We start from the raw sequence: 13,250 nt of genomic DNA, 5'->3' as shown, positions 1-13,250 counted from the left end.
TTCTTCTTTCATTGCATTGGCCCACTTCCGATCTCTCAAAGCCTCCTGCACTTTATTGGGCACAGATACAGAGGATATATATTTGATGCACAAAAGATTTATATGACTTTGACAATCTATGAGTTGACACAAAGTTTGCAACTGGATATTTAGATTTAGCATGAAGAGTGGGCTCATACTTCTTGGTAGGTTGACCACGAGTTGACCGGTTAGGTAAGGAATATTTGGTTGGGCCAGACTCAACAAGAGTAGGTTCAACATTATTATTAGACTCATATATGGGTTCAGAACGTACCTCTAGATGATCTTCAGAACTTGGAAAATCTTGGTCAATGAGGGATAATTGAGGAGGGGGAGTCACTGTCAAAGGTTCTTCGGCTTGATTTTCTGATTGGTCGAAAAAGGTTATGTGTTCTTTTGCCACAGAATTTGACTGGTCAAGACTATGCTCCTCAGGATTCGACTGGTCGATGGATAAGTTTGACTGGTCAATCAAGCTTCTTTGTTCCTTTGGATCTGTCATTGATTGGTTGATTTGGATATTTTGACCAGTCGAATCATGGTCGTCAGTACATTCTTCTTCATCCTCATGATTTTTCTTCAATGCTCCACCAACAAACATCTCATCAAAAAACTCATTCTCCCCCGGAAGAGAAATGTTGTTGAGGGTAAAATAACACATGTCCTCATAGAATGTTACATCCATTGTAACATAGAACTTCCGAGTAGGTGGATGATAGCACTTGTAGCCCTTCTGATGAGAACTATAACCCACAAATACACATTTTAGAGCTCGGACATCCAACTTTGACCTCTGATTTTTGGGTATGTGGACAAAGGCAACACAACCAAAGACACGGGCAGGAAGATTATGGAAGGAAGGAATAGAGACATGGGTTGACAGGACTTCAAAGGGAATACGCTCCTGAAGAACACTGGAAGGAAGACGATTAATAAGATGTGAAGCAGTCTGAACTGCTTCACCCCACAGATACTTGGGAATATGAGCACCAAATAACAATGCTCGTGCTATGTCTAAAAGATGACGGTTTTTACGTTCAGACACTATTTTGTTCAGGTGTTTGGGGACAAGTGGTTTGATGGATTATACCTTGTTCTTGGAAATGTTTCTGAAAATCATGATTAACAAACTCTCCCTCATTATCAGAAAGAAAAACTTTGATATGACCATTGAACTGTGTTTGAATCATTTTTTGAAAGGCTTGAAAAGCAGAAAACACAGCATCCTTAGATTTAAGCAATGCTACCCATGATAATCGAGTGCAATCATCAATAAACAAGACAAAATAACGCATTCTAGAAACAGTGGGTTCTCTGGAAGGTCCCCACACATCAGAGTGAATAATCTCAAAAAGGGTAGCACTTTTATTGGAAACACTTGAAGGATAACTAGCACGATGACTCTTAGCAAGAACACAGGTTTCACAATGTAAAGTAGACTCATTTATCCCAATAAACAAAGAATGCATGATTTTTTTTTCATATTGCTAAAAGAATGATGCCCAAGACAGCGATGCCACAACCATACCTCACTAATTTAACCATAACTTGTTGTTAAAGCAGCTCTGGTTGTCTTTGCTGGCTTCTCTCCACCATACATGCAATCAAGATGGAACAGTTTCCCCCTCAAATATCCACGACCAATTATTTCCCTAGTGAGAAGATCTTGAAAAATGGCATACATAGGGAAGAATGTTACCGAGCACTTAGACTGAGCATTTAAATTGTGGTATGGATATTAAATGATGAGATAAAGCTGGAACATATAAAACATTATGAAGTTCTAAAGCAGGAGTGACTCGAATTCTACCTATCCCCATTACAGGGAAAGACTCACCATTAGCATTTATAACACTAGACACAGGTGGGGGTGACAAACTGGAAAAACGGGATTTGTCATAAGTCATATGATCTGAGGCACCTGAATCAATTATCCAAGTATCTCCACCAATAAAGTCAGAAATTTGTAAAGCAACACCAACCTTACCTCGATTTATGTGAACAACCAATGTAGAGATCTTACCATTAGATTTCGAATTGTTAAAGCAGCCAGGTGAGTAGCCAACCAATTTATAACATGTTACTTTGGTGTGTCCAAAGTTCTTGCAGTAGTTGCAGAACAATTGAGAGAATGCCATGATGAAAAAACTTGATTATGCAGCGGAATTGAGACAGAAGGTATGTTTGATAAGTCGAGAGGGATTAATCGACTAGTCAAGAAGCAGTAGTACTTCCTAAGTAAAGAGAAAAGAAATCTGATCCTTAGGTGTTGCCTATCGCACAACCTTTCAGTAACTCCTTTTAATGCGACTAGATAAGGAGGGTTAAGATTTTGGTGGAGCAATGCTCACTTTTCAACCTTTCGGTTACCTTTCTCTTATTCGATCCTTGACCTAGACATCGCATTAATTTGATGGACCTAGTGGTGTTGGGCGAGTAAGCTTGACGTTACAAGGATAAAATTCACCTTCTAAAAGACAGAGAACAATCCTAACCTCCGAATTAGAGGAAGGAACAATCTTACCCCAGAGTGTGAGGAAATAAGAATGAAGGAAAAACAAAGAGACAAAATCCTCTTGGATCTTTGCTCTGATACCAAGTCAAAATATGAAATGGAAAGGAAGAACTATTTGTGGGTGATGAATTTTCTGATGTTGATTCAATGGTGTAAATGGGAGTATATATACAAGCCCTACACTACTACATTACACATCTTGTTCTCCAAGTGTACTTGTCCTCCAAGTTTTCTTCTACAAGATCCTTCTCCTACAAGTTTACTTTATATGCAAGCAAACTTGTTCTACACAACATGACTCACAAGTCAACATATATGACGTGGATCTTACCCCAATCATGGTCATCATAGAATTACCATTATGTAAGTAAGAAATCCTCCAAGAAACTCCCTACCATAAACCGGTAAGTTTCTGTAAAGCCTGTTGATTTTAGATATTTATAGGTGCTTATGGATCACATGGAACTTTTTCCAATTTGTTTTTAGAGAAAGAGTCAAAAAACCAATAGCAATTTCAAGGCCTTACCCAAGTTTTAGCCAAATTAAGTTGCAGAAAACTGAAATGGAATCACCTATGCAAGACTCAAATACCCAGAACTATTGCCTTGGAATCAAATCCTTGGAATATGTAAACAACTGAGAAAGGCTAGAACATGAACTGGTACAAATGCCACCACTGGTGTGAAAGTTAAAATACCAATAGTTATGTTTATTCATTTTACAGGCTACAATATCCTATATATGGAATGCAAGATTTTACGTGAAATTTCGGTCTTCGCAACTCATACTGAGTGTAAAATTACTTGAAGTCCATGCTGTGGACGAACTGTGAGAAACTGAAAGGGCGAGTGGACATAGGCTGGGGAAAGGGTGAAGGAGTAGCGTTGTAGAATCATTGAAAGAGCAATCTTTGCTTCAATGGTGGCAAAGTTGAGGCCAACACAAGTTCTAGGTCCCATTCCAAAGGGTAAGAATGCAGCCATGTTGTTGTTAGTAGCACTAGCAACACCTTCAGAGAATCTCTCAGGTTTGAAATGTTTCACATCTTGTCCCCAGAACTGAGGTTCATGATGAAGTGCTAGATTTGAGACAAGCAATTCAACATTAGCAGGTATAATGAGGTTTCCCAATTTAACTTCCTTATCCACTGTTCGTACAAGGGAAATGACAGGAGGATATAGCCTCAGAGACTCATTGATGATCATACTCATCTGCATGAAAATAAAATATTGAGAGTAACTCACGGTTAACTAAAACATTTCTCCCATTTAGGCAAACATATACATGAGGACAGAGTTTTTGACTTTCTTACCGTTTTTAGTTTGGCAAGGCCATCAGGATTTGGAGTTTTTTTGCCAAATAACTGCAGGACCTCCTTTCTTGCTTCCTCTTGCCATTCCGGATGGAGGGCCAGAAGAAAGACAGTCCAAACAAGCAAAGAGTTAGTCGTTTCTTGTCCAGCAAAGTAAAATGTCTTGCACTCCTCGACCAATTCATTCACTGAAATCCTCTGCTTGTCATTGGTAGCATGGCGAGCCTTTAAAAGCAATCCAAGAAAATCAGTCCCAAAGCTGCCTTCTTCTCCGGTCACTGCCTCCCTCTCTCTTTTCTTAACAATCTCTATTATGGTGTCTCCTATTCCTTTCTCAAGCTTCTCTGATTCCTTCTCATCACTGGTTTTATAAAACTTGCTGCAATTTTGAATTTAACACTAAGCATGAGTGTTACTTGAATAAAGATAGACCTTTGAGAGTAACTACATTCAGCAGTTGACATCAAAAGTCTATCTTCATTCAAGTAATCCAGAACATCATATAAAAGAAGATTCAACAATATCTACAAGGAACATCAATTCTTTCAATTTAGAGGAAGCTACCTGATGCCAGGAACCCTGAGTTTGTGAGCAGTTCTGAATATTACAGAGCTTAACTTCATCAACATGTCAAAAATATTCTTCCCTTCTAAATAGCTGCTGCCAAATGCTGTCCTAGAAATCACTTCTGAAGTGAATAACCTAAAATGTTCATACACCTCAATCTCTTTTCCTTCATGCTTTTTCCACCCTTCGAGCATCGTCTCAGCACTAGCTATCATGTCTGGAATCATACTCTAGCAAAACCCAACACCCTAATTCAATTAGCAAATTGTCCTACAATTTGTTCTTCTTTTATAAACAATTGAGACAACTACCACTACCTAATAGTCTACTACTACACTAATCTTTGCAAGGATCACCATTCACCAGTAAGTAGTTAGTGCTATTTATGCATAAATTAAACAACTTAGTTTTAAGTCAGAGATAAATGCAACAAAGGAACTTACTTTTAAGCTGTCTCCATGGAAGGCATGGTTGGAAATCTTTCTCAGTTTTGACCATTTTTCACCTTCTGCCATGGAAATGCTGTCTCCCAATAGCTTCTTCACATAGATACTGGGCTTCTGTTTTGTATAAACCCTATATTTGTTATTGAGAATCTCCTTGCCTAACTCAGGTTCTGTAATGACCAAAACTGGTTGAAGACCATGCCATTGTAGATAATTCTTCCCTGTAGCAGATAGTGACCATAAAAATAAAGACCAAATCTTTGAAGTAAGACTTGATTTTGAGTTAAGAGTTGGTTAATTACCATAGCTCTTGGTCCATGAGTGAATGTGAGGTTGAACTGCAGATAGTACATCATGTGATAAATTCGGTATGGGTCTGCTCATGGCTTCCGTTAGCATGTTGCTGATTTCTTTGTTGTTTCCATGGATGAGTCTGTAAGAAGGACCTCTGATTCCCTGAGAAGCCATGAATCTCTGTGTTCGAGTTGGAGTCCACCATAGTTTGTGAACTATCTTGAGGAAGATCACAGCCAACAGAAGAAGAAGAAGAAAGGTACACGAAACACCGGGAAGAGTGAGGACTGTCTCTCTCACCCAACTCATCATCATTCTTCCTTCCTTGTTGTCTCTTTTCTCTTTGATGATTCTTTTTTATTCTAATGTGCGTGGTCACGTGCATCGCACGTGATTGAGAGATTATGGATCGCATGTAACGTGGACCGCCCGATGCGGAGGTGATTTGAAGGAATGGGGTCCAGAGTTGATGACCGGCTAACCCGTTGGCCTCTGTTACTTTCATGACAATCCAAACGGTAGAGAAAGCCTACCCGTGCGAGATCCTTTCCTCCTCAACCAGGAACTGTAGCTTCAAATAGGCCGGGGGGATTTGTGGCTTTCGCACGTGCGGAGATAACCGGTTTTCTAGTATAACTTAGATGCATGTGCGTAGCACGTGCCCGCATACAGAGATTTGCATAGTTACTCAGTACACTGATCACGACCCAAGCTAGTTGCCACATTTGACCAAGACCTTACATTGCCAAAAGAAAAAGATAAAAAAAAAAAAAAGACCACGACCTTAAACTAAAAGATTACTTTCCGAATATCAAGTCTCTCATTTTGCACCCCAAAACTTCATTTTTTTTGTCTCACGACAAAACTGCATTATTTATCTACGGTGTTAGAGAAGTTATAAGTTCAAATCCTTGCTTTCCTAAAACCAAAAAATATATATTGATTGGTCTCACTTGACACCTTGAGGATTTGAAAGAATGTATCTTCTAGAAAATGTTGAAAACAAAATTGCTAGTTTTATGGAGATAAAGAATAGGATCTGCCGACTGCTACTAGTGACCGCAATGCCGCATTCAAGTAACCTGATCTCCCCTATAAGAAGTTCCCAACTCACACATCAATCCTGTTCTTCTTCTCTGTATTCTGTTAGGGAAAATCAAATTTGTCGACATCCAATATAAAACCCCTAGCTTTTGTTTCGGTTTCTTAATATTCTGTCATTAATTCATTATCGATCTTGAATATTATTGTAGTGTAATTCCATTTCCATCTCTGAGTGCAAATCAATATGGGAATGACCTATATATTGATCTCATGATCGAATAGTGTTCTGAAAGATCGATGAGAGATAAAAATAAAAATAAAAAAATTCATTGAAGATGAATGACTATTAATTATGAAGTGTTCAATAATCTTCATGCAAAGCTGATGCTGGAATATTGGCATAACTAACTCCGAAAAATGGATGAATGCTTCTTCACACTATTAATGTGTATCCTTAAAATGTGTCGGTCCTTAATGAAGGATCTATTACTGTTTGTACCCACATTTGCATGTCCACTCAAACATAGCTAATGTGCAGATAGTTATTGAGTGACTTCAAATTTTAATAAGCCGCTCAAGAAACGAATGGGCCGATGACTAAACATGTCGGCCGATGAGTAATTGGATAATACATTTGGTCCAAGATGGGTCAGATAAAAACTAGGCCGATAGAGGTTTTCAAAATTAGGCCTTTAGTTATCGGCCGGCTCGTAGTCATCAGTTCGAAAAGAGATTTATTGTCTAAAAGCCCATCGACCAGTTTTTCAAATCGCTTTAGTCAGTTTCCAACTTGGACTCAGCAATTGGGAAGATCATAGCCGATAGACAGAGGAGGTCGATAAGTGATAAAGATGAAATTTGAACAAATTAGTATTTCAATCGATTTGAAGTTCTCGTCAGCTGATAAAGAGAGTTCAATCCAAGTTAGTTTACTTCAAGATTAGTTCCAATCGTTAATAATGATCATTAGAGCCGATCAAGATAGAGTCCAGCGTCAAGTCAGCCGATGATAAGTATTGGAGCCAAATCAAGATAGAGTCATTAAGCCAAGAGAAGGCTGAATTCCACTCAACTTCAAAGAGTCAAGAGATCAGTTCAAGTCACAGAGCAGCCAATATAAATAGAAGCATAGACAGAAGACATCACACACACAACTCCAGAAACTCAATCCATCAAGCTTTTCTTGTTTTTGTATTACCTTTTGCTTAGGTAGAACCGTAGAAGTTCCGTCTGTTTCCCTAGTTAGTTTGCTCTGCTAGTTACAATTTCAGTTACTTTACTTTCTTTGTAGCCTCGAATCGATTTTGAATTGTTTCTTTTGTTTCTTTCAAACAATAGTTAATAATTTTCAGCCATTCCAGATGTCAGTTTCGTCATTATTGCCTTTGTTATTTGCTTTATGCTTTATTTGTTTGATCATGTTATTTGTTGTTCGTAGTCGCATAGTAGCTATCAATTTTGAAGGATTTCATTCGTTACGAGTTCACTTTTACTGTTACTTGTTATTACTTGGATCCAATTGACCTGAGCCCTATGACCAGACAATTCGTATTCACTCACACTATTACAACCACACCAAATTCACCCGACCTTCAGCCATCAAGTCCTTGATCCAAAGGCAGAGAACTATCAGCCGAGAATCAGTTCCTTCCTCGGCCAACAATTGCTTGATAAGTCAGAACTACATCTACTACATCTACAATTACACACTTGGCCTTCTGGCCGTGTGTTGGCACGCCCCGCAATCTACCATCAAGAAGGACGTTTGTTCCTTGATCCTTCGGCTATCTAGGCTGAGGTGATTTTCAGAGGCAATTAACAATTACTCTTTGAAATTTGCTTGCTAGTTAGTATTGGCATAATATACTGGAGTGATTCTCTAGAAGCATACAAAAATCATACCAGTATATTGAGGGTGTGACTTATTCTCTACACTGTCAGTCAGCCTCCAATGTCCCTTATATATTAAAAAAGGATTAAATTATGTTTAGTTCCTGTATTTTGTCCCTCTCATCGTTTCAATCCCTGACATTCTAATTTAATCTAAAAACTCCCTAACCTCACAATTTCCCTCCAATAGGTCCATCCCGCGTCAAATTAAGAGTTGGTCTTAGGTGAAATGTCAAATATACCCCTTTGTTATTTCTTTTTCTTTTTTCCTTTTTTTTTCTTTTTCCTTTTTAATTTCTTTTTTTTTCCTTTTTAATTTCTTTTTTTTCCTTTTTTTCTTTTTTCTTTTTCCTTTTTAATTTTTAATTTTTCTTTTTTCTTTTTCCTTTTTAATGACCATCGTATCCTCTTGCATCGGTAGCGCCATGTCGGCGAACCAATTCAGATCGACCCGAAACCCCAATTCTTGTTCTCCACGCCGGCGGCCCTTTTTCTTTTCTTTTTTCTTTTTCCTTTTTAATTTCTTTTTTCCTTTTCCTTTTTTTATTTTTATTTTTTCCTTTTTAATTTCTTTTTTCCTTTTTAATGACCATCGTATCCTGCTACATCAGTAGCGCCATGTCGGCGAACTAATCCAGATTGACCCGAAACCCCAATTATTGTTCTCCAAGCCGGCGGCCATTTGTCTTTTCCATCACTATTCTTCTTCTTCACTTCTGGTTTTGGTCAACTTGGCCATCAAAAACCATCATTTCAACCAGACCCAAAATCCAAATCACCATTTTGAGCAAGACCCAAAAACCTCAGGGTCTGAAAAAATGGTAGTTTTCAGTGAAAAGTTTCTAAATTGAGGCTTGATGTGGAGAGAGAAAGTGAGATTTGAGTGGGAGAGAGAGAAGTAGGCTGTGAAAATAAGAGGGAAGTGGTTTAGCGGCGAATTTCCGAGCTGATTGGGATTTGCTTGTGTTTGGGAGATGGCGTCGGCGACGATGGAGGCGAGGGCGGATCCCAACAGAGGGAGATGGCTTCAGAGAAGGTGAAGAAGTGATCGATCAGCTCCTAGCCTCTTGCTTTTGCTCGATGTCCATCTCTGCACCGCCAAGTTAGGTCTTTGCTGGGTTTGGTTTCAATTTGGGGAGAGAAACAGATGGGTTGTGGAGTTTGATCGGAATGGTATTGGTGGGTTGAGGAAGGAGAAAGTAGGCAAAACAAAAAGAAAAAAAGAGGAAAAAAAGAAATTAAAAAGGAACAAGAAAAAAAGAAGAAAAAGAAAAAAAAAATTAAAAAAAAAGGAAAAAAATAAAAAGGAACAAGAAAAAAAAGAAGAAAAAGCAAAAAAGAAATTAAAAAGAAAAAAGAAAAAAAGAAAAAAGAAAAAAAAAGGAGAAAAAGAAATTAAAAAGGAAAAAGAAATAACAGAGGGGTATATTGGACATTTCACCTAAGGTCAACTCCTAATTTGACGCGGGAGGGACCAATCAGACAGAAATTTTGACATTAGAGACTTTTCAGATTAATTGAGAATGTCAGGGACTGAAACGAAAAAAAGGTCATAATACAGGGACTAAACATAATTTAATCCATTAAAAAAAAAAAATACTAACTAGGAATTGTCGTCTTCCGTCTTCACAGTTCACAGCAAATGTAGCATTACTTGAACTCCATGCCGTGGGCGAAGTGCCAGCTGCCTCAAGGGCGAGTGAACATAACCCGGAGACAGCGTAAAGAAGTAGCGCTGTAGGATCATTGTGATGTAGGACGAGATTTTAGCCAATTTCAACCAAAAATCTCGAAAAGAAAGAAGCGTCTTCACATTAAGAAGAATAATTTGAATATTGGAAATTGGTATTCAAATAGGCTTCTTAATGATGGAATTAATCATAAATTACACTTTTGGATATATTGGGATTCTCGAGCAAAATCTTGATTGGGATTCCAAGCATAGTATTCTTTAGTATCTAAGATTCTATTTCCGATTTTTATTTAATCTGGTTTAATTAGGTTTTCTAGTTTTAGTCTACAATAAATTGTTCCTTATGTTTTCTAGTTGTATTAGGTTTATGCTATGTGCCCTATATAAGGCACCTCTTAGATTGTAATTTGCATTCAAGTTATCAATAAAAAACCAAATATTAGAGAAGTTTCTCTATGTTTCTTACGGCTGTGCCCGTAATCGCTAGTGGATTCTAGTTCATCTCATATGGCTTTCGACGCTTGACGGAGCCTCTTACTATCGTGTTCACGCTTCCCGCATCATTTGGTATCAGAGTGGGTATCTCCCGCTCCTTAGCAGATGACGATCCAAGGGAGAAGTTCACTACCACCAACCTCAACGACGCTTGTCGTAGAGTATCTATCAAAGAAACTTTTGTTGAAGAGGAACATGCCAAGGGATTCACCCTAGGACAACCTCATCAATCCAACAAAAAAAAAAGAGAGAGAGAAAAAAAGAAGAAACATGGAACGTTGGATATTCACAACGCTGGATTACGACGACTTCCGAACTACATGTATCACCAAAGACAAGGTATGCTCTGTAATAATTGACAGTGGTCTACGAGAGAACTTTGTAGCAAACAAAGTTGTGGATTATTTTCAATTACCGACAGTGAAGCTGAGTGATCCATACTGGATTCCATTTGGGGAGGATGAATATGCACAAGTAACAGAGGTTTGTAAAGTTCCTATCTCTATGGGAAAATTTTATAAAGAAGAGGTTACTTGTCATGTGATTGACATGGACGACACTAATGTGCTTTTTGAAAGACCATGGCATGAAAGTGTCAAAGGTGGTTATTGCAAAGACAACATATATTTATTTAGGTGGGAGTCGCACAAAATTAAAATCAAGCCTGGAAGGAAGAACATCAAGAATGATCATCCTGAGGTACCGGTATGCGAAAAGGAACATGAAGAAGTTACTTTGAAGATTGAAGAGAAACTCATTAAAGACAAGGAAGCTGATTCATTCATCACATCGATACCCATGTCATGCATGCCTAATTGTGTTCAAGATCAACCCAAGGAGAAGTCAATGCCCATTCCTTTTCAAGTGGAGGAGTTCAAGTTTCAAGATGCTTATTCTAAACTTGTCTACGGTATTGGATTCATGGCGCTTATCATGTTTTATTCCTACTAATGATCAAGCTGCATACAAGAGGAACTCGAGGTCGAGTTCTTTTCAAGTAGAGGAGACTGATGTAGGACGAGATTTTAGCCAATTTCAACCAAAAATCTCGAAAAGAAAGAAGCGTCTTCACATTAAGAAGAATAATTTGAATATTGGAAATTGGTATTCAAATAGGCTTCTTAATGATGGAATTAATCATAAATTACTCTTTTGGATATATCGGGATTCTCGAGCAAAATCTTGATTGAGATTCCAAGCATAATATTCTTTAGTATCTAAGATTCTATTTCCGATTTTTATTTAATCAGGTTTAATTAGGTTTTCTAGTTTTAGTCTACAATAAATTGTTCTTTATGTTTTCTAGTTGTATTAGGTTTATGCTATGTGTCCTATATAAGGCACCTCTTAGATTGTAATTTGCATTCAAGTTATCAATAAAAAACCAAATATTAGAGAAGTTTCTCTATGTTTCTTACGGCTGTGCCCGTAATTGCTAGTGAATTCTAGTTCATCTCATATGACTTTCGACGCTTGACGGAGCCTCTTACTATCGTGTTCACGCTTCCCGCTCTTACTATCGTGTTCACGCTTCCCGCATCACATTGAAAGAGCAATCTTGGCTTCAGTGGTGCCAAAGTGAAGGCCTACACAATTCCTAGGTCCCATTCCAAATGGTAAGAATGTCGCCATGTTGTTGTTAGTTGCTTTAGCAACTCCTTCTGAGAATCGGTCTGGTTTGAAAAGATGTGCGTCTTGTCCCCAGAATTGAAGGTCATGGTGTATTGCTAGAAATGGGATGATTAACTCAACATATATCAGCAGGAACAATGAGCTTTCCAAGTCTAAACTGTCCTTTCAATACTCCTTGTAACGTAAAGAATGGGAGAATATAGCCTCAAGGATTCATTGATGATCATACTCATCTGCATGAATATATGAAAATGAATAAGCGTCGGCAGGATTCGAATCCGGGTATGGGGGTTCCACACCTGGAGGCTCTTACCAACTCGACCACCTGTGGTGGTTAGTTGTCATTGGTATCATGATAAGCCTTTAATTGTAAGCCGAGAAAATCACTCCCAAAGCTCTCTGCTTCTTCCCCACTCATTGCCTTCTCTTCTCTTTCCTTAACAATCTCCATTATGGAGTTGCGGATTCCTTTCCGAAGCTTCTCTACTTCGATCTCATCATTGGTCTTAAAAAATTTGCTGCAATATTAAGTGAAAGATTAAATCTATGAAGATTGCTGCAATATGCACTTATATATGTACGTAATTAATCTCCTCCAAGTATATATGAAGTGTTGTTAATACTAGTTTCTACGCTCTAGCTGCTGCATAACAAGGCTATTCTACAGTGTGTTAGTGTACAACTGTTAACCTGATGCCTGGAAGCTTGAGTTTGAGATCGAAGTTGACAAGTAAGGAGCTTAACTTCATTAACATTTCAAATATGTGTTGTCCTTGCAAATAGCTGCTGCCAAATGCTGTCCTAGAAATCACTTCTGCAGTCAACAATCTAAATTCTTGAAACACCTCAATCTCTTGGCCTACATGATTTTTCCATCTTCCTAGCATTGTCTCAGCACTAGCTATCATTTGTGGAATCATACTCTAGTAAAACAAAAACACGACCATGCGTCATACAATCAACAAGTTCAACTAATAAATTAGTAGGGATCTTTAATGGTATTCTCTATTTTTGGTTAAATTTGTCGAAAATATGTAGCTAAAAGTTAAACCATGAGCTACTTTTCAAAGCCTTAAAAATTTTAATCCAACCATACTCACAACTGTAGGAAGGTATAACCTATTTTAGTCTTCTTCTTCTTCTTCTTCTTTTTCTTTTTTTTGGTAAATAGTAACTTACTTTTAAGCTCTCTCCATGGAAGGCATGGTTAGCCAGCTTCCGCGATTTTGCCCATTTCTCACCTTCTAATAACGGAAGGCCATTCCCAAGTAGTATCTTTGGAACTAGGGACGTGGGTTTTGGATAAGCTCCATCTTTGTTATTGAATATCTCCTTGCACAA

General features: G+C 38.1%; 2 protein-coding genes across 2 annotated transcripts; both read right to left on the bottom strand.

Moving 5' to 3' along the window:
* Positions 1-3,190: 3,190 nt before the first annotated feature.
* On the bottom strand, positions 3,191-5,497 carry LOC133708991 (cytochrome P450 CYP749A22-like). Its single transcript, XM_062134587.1, has 5 exons — positions 5,164-5,497; positions 4,859-5,082; positions 4,413-4,645; positions 3,849-4,227; positions 3,191-3,747 (listed from the first exon to the last, which is right to left on the bottom strand). Exons 1-5 carry the CDS (start codon positions 5,468-5,470, stop codon positions 3,319-3,321), a joined length of 1,572 nt encoding a protein of 523 aa, XP_061990571.1. The 5' UTR covers positions 5,471-5,497; the 3' UTR covers positions 3,191-3,318.
* Positions 5,498-11,686: 6,189 nt separating this feature from the next.
* LOC133707941 (cytochrome P450 CYP749A22-like) lies at positions 11,687-12,798 on the bottom strand. Its single transcript, XM_062133410.1, has 2 exons — positions 12,600-12,798; positions 11,687-12,427 (listed from the first exon to the last, which is right to left on the bottom strand). The coding sequence occupies exons 1-2, from the start codon at positions 12,794-12,796 to the stop codon at positions 12,244-12,246; spliced, it is 381 nt and encodes a 126-aa protein (XP_061989394.1). The 5' UTR covers positions 12,797-12,798; the 3' UTR covers positions 11,687-12,243.
* Positions 12,799-13,250: the final 452 nt, after the last annotated feature.

The sequence above is a fragment of the Rosa rugosa genome, chromosome 5 (assembly GCF_958449725.1).
Source record: "Rosa rugosa chromosome 5, drRosRugo1.1, whole genome shotgun sequence".
NCBI lineage: Eukaryota > Viridiplantae > Streptophyta > Magnoliopsida > Rosales > Rosaceae > Rosa > Rosa rugosa.
This window is presented reverse-complemented; position numbering and strand designations above follow the sequence as displayed.